Source organism: Trachurus japonicus, chromosome 8, assembly GCF_045865225.1.
Source record: "Trachurus japonicus isolate A0001 chromosome 8, Traja_1.0".
Taxonomy (NCBI): Eukaryota; Metazoa; Chordata; class Actinopteri; order Carangiformes; family Carangidae; genus Trachurus; species Trachurus japonicus.
The window spans coordinates 9635873-9653548 of record NC_140914.1 but is presented as its reverse complement, the minus strand read 5'-3'; the positions used below and the strand labels follow the sequence as shown (position 1 = coordinate 9653548).

Here is a 17676-nt window from a genome sequence, read left to right as displayed (position 1 = left end):
GATGCTGGTGTCTCCTGGTTCTGACATAGAGGTGAGGGGTGTGAATGGGGGAAACACCCAGTGTCGTATGGTATGAACAATAAGATGTGTGTTTTGATATGGTGTGACACGGTCATGGGCATGGGGACAGTTTCATAAACGGGGGAAAAGAAAGAAAAAAAAAAGGTGGGAGGTGGTTTTGTTCCAGTCTGGTCGTGATCAACATCTGCACAATCACAATCAATCACGTCCTCACCATGCAACAATGTTTGTCTCCATCTTTTCATTTTTTGTGGAGGAGAGGAGAGGAGATGCTGATGATGACACAGACCAACCACTCATTAAAACAAATAGAAATGGGCAGAGCACAGCGAGGATTTCAAACCATGACTCAGCCACTACTACTCCAGACAGCGTGAGTTTCCATGTGCCGCGACCTGCACAGATAGAATTGCAGCCTGACAACACCCATTGGCTGAAACTAGGTCAAGTTTAGATTCACGTCATTCTTCATCGTGGCACCGCAGTGGATTGTTTCCTCACCGCTCAGATTTACAGTTGAATACAGCAGCACAGATGCTTTTTTTTTTCTTTCTTTCTTTCTTTCTTTTTTACTGGTCAGGACATAAACTGTATGACAACCACTCTGTTTGAAATGTGGTTTTGGAGAGTTTATACGTCTATAAACACTTCTCATCTGAGGGAAAGAACTTGAAGCAGTCACCGAATTAAAATACCAGTCTGACTTTGAGAGCATAAGCTGCAGCCAGTTCGGTTTTAGTGGAAAGCAAATGTCATAAAATCTTCTCGAACATGAAATTACTGCTTGAATCTACTGTTTTAATATGTTTTATTTCCACTAAGAGCTGTTCTGGTCATATAAGCAGTATATATACATTACCCGAGCTGAGAAAGATGAAGATCTTTCAGGGTTTATGGGCGGATTTTATGAGACACTTACAGTATAATTTTTGGAGAATGTTTTTGCTCGGGGTTGAAAAAATAACTATAAACGACGTGGAACTGACTTTTACAGGTGACATGTAAATGTAGCGTAACAGGCCTGTCAGTCACAGATTTTCAGTGTTGACATACCTGCTCTAAAAATACCTGCGGTGTTGCAGTAACAAGAAAATGACACGGGAGCATTTGTGACATGACAGCGATTGGTAACCGGGTAAAGCTTCAGATGACTGATGGGTCTCGATGAGAAACAAGCGTGAATCACTCAGAGTCAGACGAAACATAAAACCTGTTGTAAATCAAGTAGTTCATAACTTCTGTGGAGGAAAATGCAGTCATTCATTCATCTAATACAGCTGTTTGTGCAGACATGTTTTAACCCTGCTGTCATTTAAGACACTGACACTCTCTCTCCTGTTCACCTGCTCCCAGTGTAGCCGACAGTACACACCAGTCTGTTTCCACCTCCTCTTGGCTTGCCATAGACTGTCTGTGTGGTTTAGCACAGCTCCCACTGCTGTGTTTTGGATTTTGCACACAGCCTGACCTTCTGCTTTTATGTTTATATCCTTTTTGTTTGTCTGTGTTCATTTTACATCTCCCTCCTTAACTCTGTCATGCTGTCATGACACGTTGCACCTGTTGTAGCTACCAGCTCTGGATCCTTTTGCCCAAAGTTTAATTGGTTATATTTGGGAGAGTAAATGACTGCAATGTTAATAAGTCTTGATTGACTGAATGAACTTTTCTCCTCTCAGTACAGTTTGAGGAATTTGAGGCTATTGTATTAATGTTTAAATTCAAAACACAAAAATATAATCTCAGTGCAAAATGATTCTTTTCTTTTGTGTGTGTTTTTTTTGAATGAATGAATGAATGAATGAATGAACATCTTTCATTCATCATCTTTGTTTTGTTGTTGTTGTTGCTGTGTATATATTTCTCCAAATAAAACAGAATAGGCTAACCAGAGATGTTCTAATAACCCACCACAACTTCCAGAGTCATTGTGAAGTCTTCTTCTGTTCAACTAAAAATGACATTATAGATCAATTAAAATTATAATTTTCTGCTTATTGGCCCTTTAATCAACCAATTTATTGTTTCAGCTGTGATGCGAAAACATGCGAAACAAACTAAATCGCATGACTACAATAATACGCTCATACTAATACGCTGAAATGCCAAATAACATTTTTCCGACGGTACCTGAAGGCAGCACGTTTCGAGCGCCTTTCCAGAACGGAGAGGTTTGTTTTCTCCCACGCGAATTGAACGCGTCGCGAGGACTGGTCCCCGCCCACCCGGGGCTTTGACGTCACCGACGTCCGTCTCCGCACATGGATGGAGGAGTGTAGAGAGGCTCCGCCAAAGCCGCGCTCCCTCCCTCCGCCCTCCTCCTCCTCCTCCTCCTCCTCCTCCTCCTCCAGCTATCTGCCAGCCAGCCGCAGCGACAGACATCCAGCCAGCCGCTCACCGTCCTGCTGCTGCCGCTGCTGCTCTCAGCCCCGGCGTCGCTGTTTCCTTCTCTCCCGTCTACGAGGAGCCCTGCACGGGCTACCGCCGGCTCGAGAAGCTCGGTCGCGTTTCTTTTTTCTCAAGAGGGGGGGATCATATATATTTTTTTTTTAAGAAAAAGTCTCTGTGAGCGTTGTTCTCCTATTGCACCTTCAAGACATATGGAGAAAATGGCCAGACCTCTTCCAATAAACCCAACTTTCCTGCCGCCGACTCACTGCGTACTCAAATCCCTGCTGGAGAACCCGCTGAAGCTGCCTTTCCACCACGAAGAAGGTGCGTTTGAAAATGTTTGTTAAAAGAAAGAAAAACTTGAGTTGCGCGTAGGCTACAGCTTCTCTCTCAATCTCACTGTGGTGGTGCCTCTCTCCGCAGCTTGTTATTTTCATTCTGCAGGCATCCAGTCAGTGTTTTCACAGACAGCGCAGTGAAGGACACAGGTTCACTAAACCTCTTTAATATATTACTGTCTTTGATCAAAAAGAAACAATGTAACCTTAATGTGGAGAGAGAGAGAGGCAGAGATGATTAAATCAGAATGATGATTGTCTCTGTTGGATGTTAGTTGACTGACAGGTTGACGTGAACTTCAGCTCAAGCAAACGAGCTTTTTTTTTTTAGCTCCCATTTGTGACTAAATTAGCTAAAAAATACTGATCGATCAGTGTGTTTCTGTTGTGACTGCTGTTTTTAGCACCGAAGGTCCATTTATAACCTTTACACCCTCTCTTGTCTTCAATGGGATTTGTCTTAGCCATACCACAAGCTGTCGATAGAGGGCGTCTTCTCTGCTCCTCAGCTGTTGTCAATGTTGTCCACCCTCTGTTTATATTGCATCAAGTGTCATTTCATCACTAGACATCAATAGAGGCTTTATTTTTAATCTTAAATTGTCATTTTGCCATAACAACAACTTATTTCTCCCACTAGTAGCCATGATAATAACTTTGTTTTTTGTGTGTATATGTTAAAATATCAATATTTATCCTTTCCTACAATTCAGGTTTTGTTTTTGCTTACAGCACTGATAAATTAAACATTCATATTTTTTATTAACAGAATTAATTGGTTAAACTGACCCTTTAAGATGTCACTCACTCCAGGCATACTTTCTATTTATACCCATGCACTGACCCGTGATCTGAGACACTGCAATGACTGTGTGTGTGTATGCAACTGTTTGTTTTGCAGGATTTGGGAAAGACAAAGAGAAAGAGAAGAAGCTCGAAGATGAGAGCAGCACAGCCAGCCACCCACAGTCGGCCTTCCTGGGCCCGACCCTGTGGGACAAGACGCTGCCCTACGACGGGGACAACTTCCAGCTGGAGTACATGGATCTGGAGGAGTTCCTGTCGGAGAACGGTATCCCTGCCGCCAACACGGCCCAGAGCGAGCAGGCTCAGCAGGCGGCGCAGCAGCAGCAGTCGCCACAACAACAGGCTCCTCCGCCACCACAGGCCCCGCCCACTCCCTCCGTGGTCGACCTCAGCAGCCGCGCGACCACCTCGGTTCACACGGGCATGGCGCCTCAGACCTGCCTCCGCAGCCCCAGCAGCACAGCAGGTGAGGAAGAAGCACAACGATGCACATGCAGCGGAGCCTGATGTGCACCTGAAATCACACCTGCACCCGAGGGGGGGAGGGAGGGAGAGGGAGGGAGAGGAGGGGGGCACACGTGGGATCGCACACTTGTTGTTCACGCCTCCTCCTCCTCCTGTTTGCTCACCTGCTGCTCACACGCACGCACACATGCACGCACGCACAAACACAAATGCACCACCACCCACCATTAGTGTAAGTGTCAACCCAGAGATGCTGTGAGGAAACAAAGACCCTGTGGTTTTTGAGTCCCTGAAGGCATCACACAGCATGTGTTTCAGAGCTCTTTCTCTTTCAGCTCCCCGCTGCTGCTGGTTGGAGCATTTGGCTTAAAGGTTAAATACACACTAACTAACACACACACACTCCGGCTCCGATTTACAGCCCTGTTCTGGACTTTGGAGTCCTACAGTACAAGCCAAGCAGGCTCAAGTCCAAGGATGTCGCTCGCGCACAGTCTCATTCATGAAGCTGTGACTGGCAGAACAGACGTTGTCAGTCACGGCTCCTGTATATTGCAGTGTATTTGCACTATGGTTATAAGGATGTAGGTTGTAGGTTTCATTTCTACACTCTGTACCAGTCTGCTTCCCAATTTATTCTTATTACCAACAGTTTCCCTCTCCCCGTGGGGTTTGGAGACTGCTGATTAAAAGTTGCTTGCATTAGTCAGAAGAAATGTGATTCATAAATTACCAGATTGTGCTAGACTTCATTTTTTTTTGTCCTGCAGTGCTGCAGACTGAATGAGATTAGTTTCTGAATAATTTAAAGACAGAACATTAGCATCCACCTGGGATCATCATCAGAACATTTCAAACATCTCAGGAAATGAAGCTTCAGTGATTTCAGTGATCGAATGAAGCTGCTCTTCATGTCAGATGTCGTAATTGCAACGAGCTGATGTTAAGCAGGCAGTCGGCATTTGGATTGAAGCATTAAAGCTGTGTAACAAGAGTTTGTTAAGCTGCTGCCAGACACTATTTAATGTAGGTTTGTCAATTCACCACCAGACACCGATTTGAGCGATTTGAATCGTTTTAGGGGGGGCCGACCCCCGCCGTAAACATCAAGACAGCAAACAGTCTTTGTGTTTCACCTCCAAACTCGACACACAAAGCCGCCAGGCAGAAGATGTGGAGATATGTGGCTGATAAACATATGTGGGCTGTGTGTGTGTGGTTGTGTAAAACGCTGTGTTTGTGTGTTTTACCTGTAAACGCTGAACAGGTGGGTTCCTGATTACAGCTAATAGAGTGTGTGTGTGATACAGAGATAAAAAGACCTCAGTGCAGTTAAGTGATTGAAGATGTGACAGTGTGGATGATGATTGAGGTCGAATGGGGATTGATCACCACTCCACTCATCGTTTATCAGCTTAATTATAAGACGTGTGAGCGGCTCCTGTTTGCCTGTCGTTGGGTGAAGTCATCCATGACTTCTCCTCCAACAAATGACCAAGCCCCATAGTGAGTAGTAGTTGTAATGGTGGTGGTGGTGTTACGTTAGGTCTGTTTATGTGGAAAAACATGTGGTTGTGATCTCTACATCTGGTGAACAACCACACACATACACGCATACACGCACATCCTCTCAGCATGTTGTGTCTTCTAGCTTTAAGATTAGGAAGGAAGAAACGTTGATGAGGTATTGTAAAGACCCTGCTACATACATTATATCACATCCAGTGTTTGTTTGTTATAAAAAGGCCTGAACAATAGAATATATGGTATCAAAAGTCGATCTCATCAGCATCAGTCAGCCAATCAGCATCCAGCATGCATGAACCATGATGTAGCCTATTAATGCAGCTGATGGGCTGTCTATTGAACAAAAACACGTGACCGAGCTTAAAAATAAAATAAACGTGAAACCAACATGTGTAGCATTGTGAAAACTGTCATTCTGATCAAGAGAAGTTATTATTATGATTAAAGTCCAGGTATCGATATTGATATGGAAACTTTGTAAACGATACCCAGCCCTGTCCCAATCCTGTCTGTCCAGAAAGTCTGAACCTGTAACGTAACCTTAACCTACCCTGTAATTTGTAGATTAGTCATGTTGGTTTGTTTTCATAGAGCAGGTTCAAAGCAACATGTTGGACAGAGTTGTAAAAAGTTCAAATTTTTTAGTTATTTTAGATTGAAAGGTGGCAATCAAAAAACATATTTCATAGCAGAACCAGACAGAGACAGAGACGGAGCCTCCAGCTGAGGTTCACATGAAAAGAAAACAAACATAAATGTAGAAAAAAAACACTCATATCATCATGTAACTAATGTGATAATACAGTGTCTGATCAGCACCAGTTTGCTCCAGTACTCTGTGATGTTTACCTGTGAGCGGACTGAGAGTGTTTCTATCAGTGTAATGGTTCACAGGCTTAAGTTTCCTCTGAACCCCTTGTGGCCTCTTCGCCTGCCCGACTCCACCCTGCACTGAGAAACAGTTCAGTCAGACTTAGAGCTGCGTCTAACTAATTATTGTTGCTGCTGATCAGTTGTGAAAAATGTCCCATCACAAGGTCCCTGCACAAATCTGAAGAGACGGCAATAATTCAAAGATATGTGGTTTTAAAAATGAGAAATGAATCGTTTTGTTTGTGTTGGATACGTGGTTAAATTGATGGTAAATCCCCCCTCATTTTGACGTTTGCTCCTCCTGCTGCAATGTTGCAATTTGCGGCTTCACGGCTGCTTAATAATTACAACATGATGATGATGATGATGATGATGATGATGTTCCTACAAGCGCAGAGAGCTGTGGAGGTTCAGTTACAGCTCCAACACCGAGCACGGGAGAGTCAGTCAAAGGTACAGCCGTTTGTACCGTACTGTTTATTCCAGAGCGAGTGCACATGGGCCTAACATCTGTGTGTGTGTGTGTGTGTGTATGAGTGTGTGTGTCTCTGTACTGTTTGGGTCTGCTGTTTCTATGTGCGTCTTCACATTTCACGTGAACGCGGCTGGGGTTTCCTGCAGCGTGCCGGGCCATGTGACGGACACATGCAGGCGCCGTGTGCAGCTCTGAGCTGCAAACAGGAGCTTGTCACGGCATGAACCTGCCTCCTCTCCTCTCCCCTCCCCTCCTCTCTCCTCCCCTCCCCTCGTTCTCTCTCATTCTCACTCTCACTCTCACCCTCCCCTCCTCTTTCTCTCTCTCTCTCTTTCCCTTTAACACTCTGTGCTTCCCGTCCAGCCTTCCTCTCCCTCCCCTCGGCGGGCTCGGCTCTGACACAGCCTGGACTCGGAGCCAAGGCACAGGCTGTTCCCTGCAGAGATCACATGGACTCGGGCGTGCTTTTGTCACGTGCATGCGCGCAATATTGTTCCAGCTCGCCAAGTCTCGTTTCGTCTCGTCTAACCAGCCACTCCACCACCACCAACACCGACACCCACAACAACAACAACAACCACAATCCCCCCTGCTCTGCTTGCATTCACTACAGCAGGCAACTGATAACATTGTTATCACTACCAACCAACTAACAATTGAAAGAGCAGGCGTTTCACTCTGTTGTCAGCTTTAGTGTCCTGCAGACGTTGAGGGGTCGGGACCCCCGTTCACTGTGGGCAGGGAGAAGTCAGATGTATTGCAGTATTGTGTATTGTGCATTCCAGTCTGTTAATGAAGGGAAGGTATTGCATAATCAACATTGTCAAGGAGCTGAATGTGAAGTCCATCATCGTATCAACATGTAGGGATCATAGCAGCGAGTTATCAGTGCACATCCTTTTTTTATTTTATCTTCCTTCATTGTTGCATCCAGTTTCCTGCAGCCAGTGTCCCGTCATGCAGCCTGCAGTGGACTTGGTTGATAAATGGGTGAGACAACAGGTTTGCTTCCTGCACAGGATGAATTAAAAGGCCCCTTTTTGATTTCATTAAAAAAAAACAAAAAAAAAACACATCGTATAAATGGAGTTTGAGTGGAAACAGAATAGAAATGTTTGTTTTCTATCATACACATTTAGTGTAAGTGAGCGTTTGGTGCAGGAAGGTGATGTATGTGTTAATGGTAATGAAGCAACATGTCACCCGGTGCAACAGTAATGTGTTTCTAATATAGTCTCAGGACAATAATGGAGCTCTATGGCAACAGACTGATGAGACGTTCACGCAATACATCTCAGTCAGATTAATGAACGGTTCTTCTCTTTATGAGAATCCTTCAATTTTATCCCTTTTTTTTTTTTTTTTTAATCTTTCTGCCCCTTTGGCCTCCATTTGCAGTTTGTGAGTGGAGGTGTGTCGTGTCGTGTCGTGTCGTTGGCCCAGATCAATACGCCCAGGTCAGAGTTCAGCTGCTCTGTTCACTGTTCACAAGATACGACCAACAGCTCCTCTTATCACCAACCGTAACGTTATCAGTCACACAGCAACTTTGATGTGATCCCCGTAGCATGACAGCAAGCAACCTTCAGCCAATTTGTGTGTGTGTTGTATGTGTGAGTGTGTGTGTAAATAGGTAAAAATGATTAAAGATTACAACAAGTTCCACGGGTATTTAACCAAGAAACCAGTGTATTCCAGCTTCTTTCTAGGTCAGCGCTGGACTCTACCTTTCCTGGCTTGTTAATTTTAGATTTCCTGTTCAGGAGGAGGTGTGTGTGTGTGTGTGTGTGTGTGTGTCGGTGTGTGTGTAAAGGGAGGAGGAGGAGGGGTGGGGGCTATTTTGCGAATCCACATTCAACTTTGTACATCAGTTGAGCACATTACGGGTCAGCGAGCAGGCTTGTGTGTCTACTTTTAGCCCGTGATCATGCTAATTAGGAGATCAAAATGACCCGTAAAGGTGATTAGGGCACGGTGGGCTATTTCTAGTTTCTAGTGCTGCTCAGGCCTGACAGATTGTCTCAGACTGCATCTAGTTTTAGTGAGTAAGTAAGAAGCTTTCTGTCTGGTAGGCAGCACCCAGGTTATGAATGCTAGGGTGGTTTTGTCGGGCAGCTATATGTGTCTTAGCTTATGTGATGGATTATCTCCAATCATGTGATTCTCAGAGCTGATGTTTATCTTTGAGTTCAAAAAAAAAAAAAAAAAAAAAAGTGGAGGCGGTTTCTTAGATCTGAAGATGATGTCTTGTTTTTGCAAATCGACCGTTCACATCCTCCCAAAAAATATGCAGTTTAATATGATCAAATCCTCAGATGTCAGAGGCTGGAACCAGCTGGAGACATGTCGACTTCTAATGATTATTTACATGATCAATTATGAATTCTGGGAAATAAAAAAAGGATGAAAATGTCCAAACAAGAGCCTGTTGAAACTTTGCTCACCAAAACCAAATGTTCAGTTTTCTTTCATATATGAGAGGGAAAGAAAAAACAACATATTCAGACATTTAAGACATTAATATCTAGTTCAAATGAATACAGTGATAAATTGTTGCTGAGGAAAAAGAAGGGGAAAAAGTGGTCAAACAAAATGAGCCATAAATGACAGATTCTCAAATTTTCTGCTTTTTATGTCATTTTGAAAAAATATATATATATAAATCAGTAATTCCATGACGTCACCAAGCAATTAACCAATTAATCAATTTATGTCCGGTGAATGGATGGCTGCGTCACGTCTTGTCAACAGAATCTTGTTTACTCTTCATGTCGTATTTACTTCAGTGCTGGAACAAATAAACAACACTGAACCTGTCGGCTGGTTGTGTCGGCGGAGAATGTAAATGTCTCCAGATGACACAACACGTTAAATTAGCATATTCATGACGATATGTTTACATTCAGTCAAGTGTCGGCTGGTTTCGGCATTTGGTTTTTAGAAAAGGCTGAATTCATAATAAGAAAAAACCTTCTCATCTCCACCTATAATGTCAGAAAACAAAACAAGTGATTGAAAAACATGAGTCATTAGGACTTGTACATGTTCAAAATCAAATCCTGATTTATTTATAACCGTGATGTCATCTGACTACTGTGTTCACTGTTAAAATGAGCACTCAGGTTAAATAACAGAAGGTTTGTACAAAAAGTAGCTAGATTTGCCACAAGAGCTATAGAAAAAAAGTTTTAAAGGTCTGAAGATGAACATTTAGTCTTTATATTTTTTGCTTTTTAGCCATTGTGAGATATTTGGTCGATCATTCAGTTCTCTTTCTCACTCAGCATTTTGATATTTGAAACCCTTCGGCTCATTTTTTGTAACATCACACATTTAATTCAGATTTAAAGTCATTGTTTTCGTGTTAATCTGATGGAGGGGTTTCAGACCCCACCCGCTGCACCCTGTGTGTAGTGGACTGCAACTTCAACATCTGCTGCACACTGTATTTCAAACATACAGTATGTGAGGAAGTTGTTGCCGTTGCGTTCAGTGGGGGATTTCTCTTCCACATTTCTGTTGAGCTTTATGAGGTGATAATGAAACGCTTTAACAGTTTCTGCACAGTTCATCAAACAAACATAACCGTGTCTGTCTGCAGAGAAAATGTTGTTTTCCTCGAGCTCAGCAGACAAAACCTGCGGCACCCTGCTCGAGGTTTATTTCATGTCTTCGATGAAGGAGCCCATCACTTCCTCTGGGGCAGGGCAGCGCCTCTTGACGTTACAGACAGTGCAGGCTCAACACAGACTTCCTGTTTGTTTCTGATTTCCACAGAGAAAACATTCAGAGAGCCCAGTCCGACGGCCCCCTTCTCAACACAAACCTCCACCGCAGAGAGAGAGAGAGCAGTGTACACTCTGACCGAAGGTCAGCGCCAGCATTGATTGGCTGTCACTGCAGGCTCGCAAACAAAAAATCTGGGTCATGATGTTCAAACCGAGAGCAGATCATCAGCAACTGGTGGAACCACACGTTCTGCCTCCAGGCGTATTCCCAGTCCTTGTTGTTGCCGCTGCCCGTCGATGGTTTTGTGTGAAGTGGGGAATGCAGGTGTGGTTCGTGTAATTCATGTAATGAATCAAGCTGTAATTGTTCCATCCAAGCCGCTAATAACCTGAGTCACCCCGCACAGGTCGGCCCATGACTGCAAATCAATTAGAGAGGCTTTACACAACAACAACAGGCTGTATAGGCAGAGCAGAGCAGAGCAGAGCAGAGCGCCGTGGAAGCATCCAGCAGCTCCACATCAGCTGACAGGAGCTGCTGATACCTGCTGAGCCTGGAGATAGGACAGCTTGTGAAATGATGTGCCTGTGTGTGTGTTTACCTGTGTGGTGTAAAAGGCTGGTGTGATAGCACCACCTGCTGGCCGCATCTGGAACAAGCAGAGAAAGACGTTGTTTTTTCCAGAAAAGGCTTCACTTCACATCTGCAACGACTCTTAAGTCAGAGTCTGACATTTTCTACAAGGATCAGCCCACGAACACACAAACATGTGAGCTGAGGAGGGGGATGAAAGGCGGCATTCAGCTCCCCCTCGGAGCTCGCCACCTCCTCCACCGCCCCTATAGGAGAGGCTCTTAGCAGCACAGCACTACCCACCGCGGCTCCTCCTGTGTCCTCTGTCCAGCTTTAAAAGATTTTGCTGATGAGGACTCTCTCATGATGTTACATAACCAATTATCCCAAATGGAGCTGCCACCTGCAACGCTAATGGTGCCATTTCTGCCACTACAGCCGGACTCAGAGTTTGGTTTCCTGCTGATTCTCATTGTCCCTCTGTGTGTCTGTCCCTCTAATGCCCTTTCTTATATTTTTTTCTTTTTTCCTTTGTAGCACTGCCAGCATCCCGGGACACCCCCAGCCCCATCGACCCAGAGTCCATTCAGGTGCCCGTCACCTACGACCCCGACCCGGCAGACCTGGCTCTGTCCAGCGTCCCCGGCCAGGAAATGTTCGACCCAAGGAAACGCAAGTTCTCCGCAGAGGAGCTGAAGCCGCAGCCCATGATCAAAAAGGCCCGGAAGGTCTTCATTCCCGAGGACCTGAAGGTGACGCGCTGCTCTCACTCTCGGGGTTGATCGGGGGGAAGAAGGGTTTTTGTGGTGGCGAACTGAGATTACACCCAGTGCTGGGATCTGTTGTTATGTAATACACACAATACAGGGAGGGAGGGAGGGTGAAAGGCAGGTTAGACCCTGAGGGGAGACAGACCTCAGACTAAAGGAGGGATTTAAAAAAGAATAAATGTGAATATTTCAGTGTGTTAAGTAGAAGAATATAAAACATTAGAGCTCAATATAATGTTATAACAAGTGGATTTCTACTTTGCAATGATAAAGGTAATATAAATCCTTTTTTTAATGTAAAACTGATCAATATTAAATATGCCAAAACATAAACAAATGCAAATCTGGTAGATAAGAAAGTAAAAAGAAAAAAACAGAAATCTTTAACTGTTAATAATTCAGACTCAAGGAGTTGTACATGATGTAAAATTTGTTTTATATCACATGATTGAAGGTTGATTGTTTTTTTTGATTAATGAAGATTATTAAGCTGGCTAACTTTCAGAACTTATTAGTATGAGGTATTTGGAGCTGTGACATTTCAAAATGTGAATTTCATTGGTAAAAAGGCTTCCTGTTGACGAGTTTTCAATGATAGAAGAACAGCTTCTTATGAAACAGACTTAAGATCATACGTTAAAACCATATTTTTAACACTTCTATACAAAAATGGTAAAAGTGAAGGTGTTAGAGTGTGATTCATATTTTTAAAAATCGTAACGTCTTATGTTATGAAAGAAAAGTTCAGTCCGAGTTCAACCCTAAAATAACGTCAGAAACATGAAGTAGCTCAATAACCTGAGTCAAAAATGGTTATTTAACACAGTTGCATCTAAATATGGAGCAACAGTGTTGTAGTCAGTTGAGATGAGTCACAGCATCAAACAGCAGAAGCCCACACGGCGACCTGCTACGGCACAAACCGGTCACCTCTGGTATTTTTAGTCGTTTCCGGAAAAAAACGGAAACGAAGCTCCAGGTTTTTAGAAGAATATTTAACATTAGGGCTCAATATAATGTTATAATAAATGGATTTCTACTTTGCAATGATAAAGGTAATATAAATATTTATTTATTGTAAAACTGATCAATATTAAATAGGCCAAAAAATAAACAAATACAAATCTGGTAGATAAGAAAGTTGTTTTTTTTGTCGTTTCCGGAAAAAAAACGGAAACGAAGCTCCAGGTTTTTTTGGTTTTTTTTCAGCAGAGGGTTCAGTTCTGTAGTTCTGACTGGTCTGTCTGTCTCTGCTCCTCAGGACGATAGGTACTGGGCCCGGCGCAGAAAGAACAACGTGGCGGCCAAGAGGTCGCGGGACGCCCGGCGGCTGAAGGAGAACCAGATCGCCATCCGGGCCGGCTTCCTGGAGAAGGAGAACGCCGCGCTCCGCATGGAGGTGGGGGACTTGAGGAAGGAGCTGGGCCGCTGCAAGAACATTGTGGCTAAATACGAGGCCCGACACGGGCCCCTGTGAGCCCCCCCCGACACCTGCCCCCTCCTCCCCTCCCCCAAACCGCCACCGATACCAAGCCCCTCCCCATCTGCCCTCCTTCTTTACCCCTCGACTCTTTACCACCCACGCCCACTTTTTCCTCGAGTTTAAAGGACAATGTGTCTCTTTTGGTGGCACTGCCCCCTCCTCTTCCTCCTCCTCCTCCTCCTCTTCCTCCTCCACCATCACCTCCTCCTCCTCCCCGACCCCCCACCCTCCTCCAACACACACCTGTATGATTCTGGTATTATAACTGTCATTTTGACTTCTATCATAAGCTTCGATTTTTTTGTCTGTTCCTCCTTTTATTTTTCTGTACACATTGTTCGACTGAATATATATACATATACATAGATGAATATATATATATTTACACATGCAAAACCTCCCACTTTAATGTATTGTGAGGAGTTATGAGCCAACCCACCAGCTGAGTCCCCCTCCCCCTCGACCCCTCCGACCACCTTCCACTTTTGAGAAACGATGCCATGCTGTTTGTTGTTCACTTTCATACCAATTTTATACGTGACATCAGGACTAAAAACTGTTGTTTCTTGATTCCTGGCGTCTTTTTCTTCTTCTTCTTCTTCTTCTTCTTCTTCTTCTTCTGTCTTATAACCATGTGACGTGTCAGAACCTGCTTCGACCCCCCCCAAAAAAAAAAAATCTGGTGTTTTTAAGCTCCGCTTTCTGTTGTATCAGCGAAGATCATCATGTTTTTGATCCTTTTTATTGAGGTTTATGTTTTATTTCAGTTGTTTGAAACCCCCCTTCCTCCTCCCCCCCCCCCCCTTCCCTCCCCTCCAGCTTCTCTAACAGCATCCTGGGTATTTTAACGTTCAGATAGCACTTACATTTATTTTCCTCCTGTGCAGTCGTGGTGTAGATTTACCGGTTTTATAAAGACACGAAAGAAAAAAAAGAAAAAAAAAAACACCATCATGGTTTTTCGTCATCACCCGGACAATGAGCAATAATCCCTCTCCAGAATTAAACCGACATGACTACCTACATGTTCCTCACCCCCCCCGCCCCCCCGTGCCCCCTCCCACTGTCACCACACCACTATAACCACCTCTGACAGATTTCTCCCTGTTTCCACCTCACATCTTAGCTCACCTCCGTTAACCGAGGTGACTTTAGCTAACCTCTGCACTAATGCGTGTCTCACAATCTGATCCGGTGCAATGTTTCCACTTGCTCAAAAATTTTCCTCCGCCTCATATTTATCTACCTTTTTATTTCTCAGATGGAAGATTGTTGTTTTTTTTGTTTGTTTTTTTTTAATATATATATACAGTATATATACTTATATATATATCTATATATATATATATATATATTCTGTTGATATAATTGTTAGTATTAATACTTCTCTTGACATTGTTGTCGTTTAGCCTCCTCCTTATTTCAGATTTAAGCATGATTTCTTTCACAGAATGAAAAGCTATTTACAAATGTTTTCTTTTTATTTGCAAAGTTGTCGATAATTCTTTTCTCTTTTTTTTTTCTTTTTTGCTTCTGTTTAACTTTAGCATGATCGATGAGTGTCTTTATTTTAGAAATCAACAGATGTCTGTAGTCTCTCTCTCTCTCTCTTCTCTTTCTCTTTGTAGCTCTATGTTTGCCTTCTTTTTAAAGATGGCTGTATGAATGTAAAAGATGTTGACAAGGTTGGATGGTGTTGTCCAATACTGTGGTTAACCCAATCAATTTGTTTACTGCAAACCAAACGATTCACAACAGAGATGATATATTGGTTACAAGAGATATGTTTATATAAACCTATTCTATAAGTTGTTCTTTTTGTACAGTATTTTTCCTATACATTACTGAACTATGTATTTTAAAGGCACAACAGATCCAAAATATTATTAAAAATACAAGTATATAACTCAAAGACAAATGCATATAGTGGTATTTTAATATTCTATATTAGCTAGGCTGTGGTAGTTTTACAGAGATTTGTGGATATTCAGCAGCACCTAAACCTCCTGGGCATTATTATTATCATCGTTATTATTATTAATATTATTATTATTGCTATAACAACACTCCTCATGATGGTGCCACCTTAAGGCTCCCATATAGATAAAGACTAATCCCATTAAACTCATGGGAATCAGATGCACCGAGACAAAATGCAGTCCAGAAGAGAGAATGTAAAGTCAGGCCCTTTCCGAAAATCCATAAACACAGTTCCTCCATCGTGTTTTGTGTCGAACCCCTGGCCCCGCCCACTGACCCCCACGCGCCCGGCAGTCGGCTTTTCTTTATGTTCAAAAGCCAATATTCAATTCAGTATGGAGGCTTTTTTTCTTCTTCTTTTTTTTGTGGCAGCGCAGCTTTTGAGTCTTGTTTCTTTCTGATCTGCTTTGATGGGATGAAGTTACTATGAAGGAAGGGAAATCTATAGCTGGGTGCTGTTGCTGCTCTGTACGTGTGATTGGTTCCCTCGGCCAATACAGTTGTAGCGTGTCCCTCAACCTGAGTGATGGACACTGGGAAGCTCTTTAATTTTTTCTTAAAGATGAAAGCTTACAGTGGAGTCCCTCCTGCCCCCCACCCACCCCCCCTCCCCAAAAAAATAAAACAAAAAAAACAAAAAAAAACAAACGTTAGCTGTGTTGTAGTGTAGCTAGCGCTGTGTGCAGCAAAGTTTTGTTTTCTTTGGCTTTCAGTCAGGAGTGAGATGAGACTGATTTGTGTTTTTGAAGGCTAACTGCTGATATATATCATCAATACTGTGGAAGTTCAGGAATGCAAAAATTTCAATTTGTGCTTTAATTATGAAACTTCAGCCAATTGGCAAGCAACAAAGTCCACCTCCAAATTCTGCACAAAGACTAACGTGTCATTTGTTTTTAGCCTACACTAAAAAAAATTTTTGTTTTAAACAGTTTATATATATGCATTATTTGATGATTGATTAAAATCGCTATAATATTTTGTTTCCCTTGGACACGGCCGGACGTAGCATTTTCCACCTGCAGTCTGTGCATGGAGCTATGTATGCTAACCAGCTCCTGGCTGTAGTTTTGAATTTTATTTTTGAAATGTATTGATTTCATAGATATGAAATTATTTTCTTCTTTATCTGCAAGAAACACTGATACCTTAACACAACAGAAAATTAATTTTCTGTTCGATTTGAGAAATGTTTTATTGTTGCAGAAAGAAAATTAATGTTCCATTTGTGTTTTTATAATGTATGATTCAAACTATCCTTTGGCTGGATAATAGCCACCCAGTGGTTTTTGATTCAAATTGAAAAGCTTGTGTTCAGTGTAATAATTACGTTTTTCTACATGAAAATTGAAATTGACTGTAAAATTTTACTTTTGTGACCTCTGAAAACAGGATTTCAAAAACATAACAATCAGAGAAGTCACTTATGGACCTAATAAAACACTTAAAGCTACATCAGTCTGATCCCAGTCCAGACTTGGCTGAGCGGTGTCTCTCCGATCCAAAGGTGTGTGGTGCGATGTAAAATGATCCTTCTCTAATCGAGCTATGGTCTTAATGTTCTTTGCGCTTTAGAGGGTGTTTCCTTTCTGCACCTTTTTTTGCACAGATGCACTCGATTGTGAACAAGGCTTGTAGAGAAAAGTGAAGACTGGAATGACGCCGTTCAGCAAATCTGTGGAGCGTCTTTTTATGAAATCATCTATATATACCGTATATATATAAATATAGGAAAAAGCCAATAATTAATCCATGTGTATCCCAAAATTACCTCACTGTCGAGTGATTTCACTACCTCACCCGGAAACGTTAACCATAATTCTGAGTCTATTCCAGTGCCTTGAATACACTGACTGTTCCCCAGTCTCTCAGCAATGTAAAGATCTCATCACAGCGCCATTCGGATAGGTTCAGATCTGCACTGAAGGGCTTCTTAGTGCATCAAAAATCTATACATTATATACACTGACAACTCCTTTCATTTCTTATTTTGGACATTGCAACAGACTTGTAACCATTGTATTCATGGCAACACCAACGGACTGTTTCAGAGTGTATAATATTACAACATAAAGGAGTATTCGGTCTTGTCTGTCATGGAATGGATGCATAACATTTATTTGTGCTATTCAGCCCTCAGCCTCTCTGTCTCTTCTCTGTAATTTGTAGTGTCTAATAAAAAATCCCAGTTCTTTTCTGACCTGGTCTAATTTCTCTGTAGATTGAAGTCGTCTGTGTGTTTGT

General features: G+C 42.7%; 1 protein-coding gene across 1 annotated transcript; it reads left to right on the top strand.

Annotated features, from left to right (window-relative positions):
* Positions 1–2391: 2391 nt before the first annotated feature.
* On the top strand, positions 2392–17632 carry hlfa (HLF transcription factor, PAR bZIP family member a). The gene is made up of 4 exons (XM_085783655.1): positions 2392–2736; positions 3652–4023; positions 11737–11951; positions 13231–17632. Exons 1-4 carry the CDS (start codon positions 2622–2624, stop codon positions 13444–13446), a joined length of 918 nt encoding a protein of 305 aa, XP_085639781.1. The 5' UTR covers positions 2392–2621; the 3' UTR covers positions 13447–17632.
* The last annotated feature ends 44 nt before the right edge of the window (positions 17633–17676 follow it).

Coding starts and splice junctions, on each gene's coding strand:
- hlfa (XM_085783655.1), top strand. CDS start 2,622: ATGGAGAAAATGGCCAGACCTCTTCCAATAAACCCAACTTTCCTGCCG. Junction 2,737..3,651: donor GCCTTTCCACCACGAAGAAG/GTGCGTTTGAAA, acceptor TTTGTTTTGCAG/GATTTGGGAAAGACAAAGAG. Junction 11,952..13,230: donor TCATTCCCGAGGACCTGAAG/GTGACGCGCTGC, acceptor TCTGCTCCTCAG/GACGATAGGTACTGGGCCCG.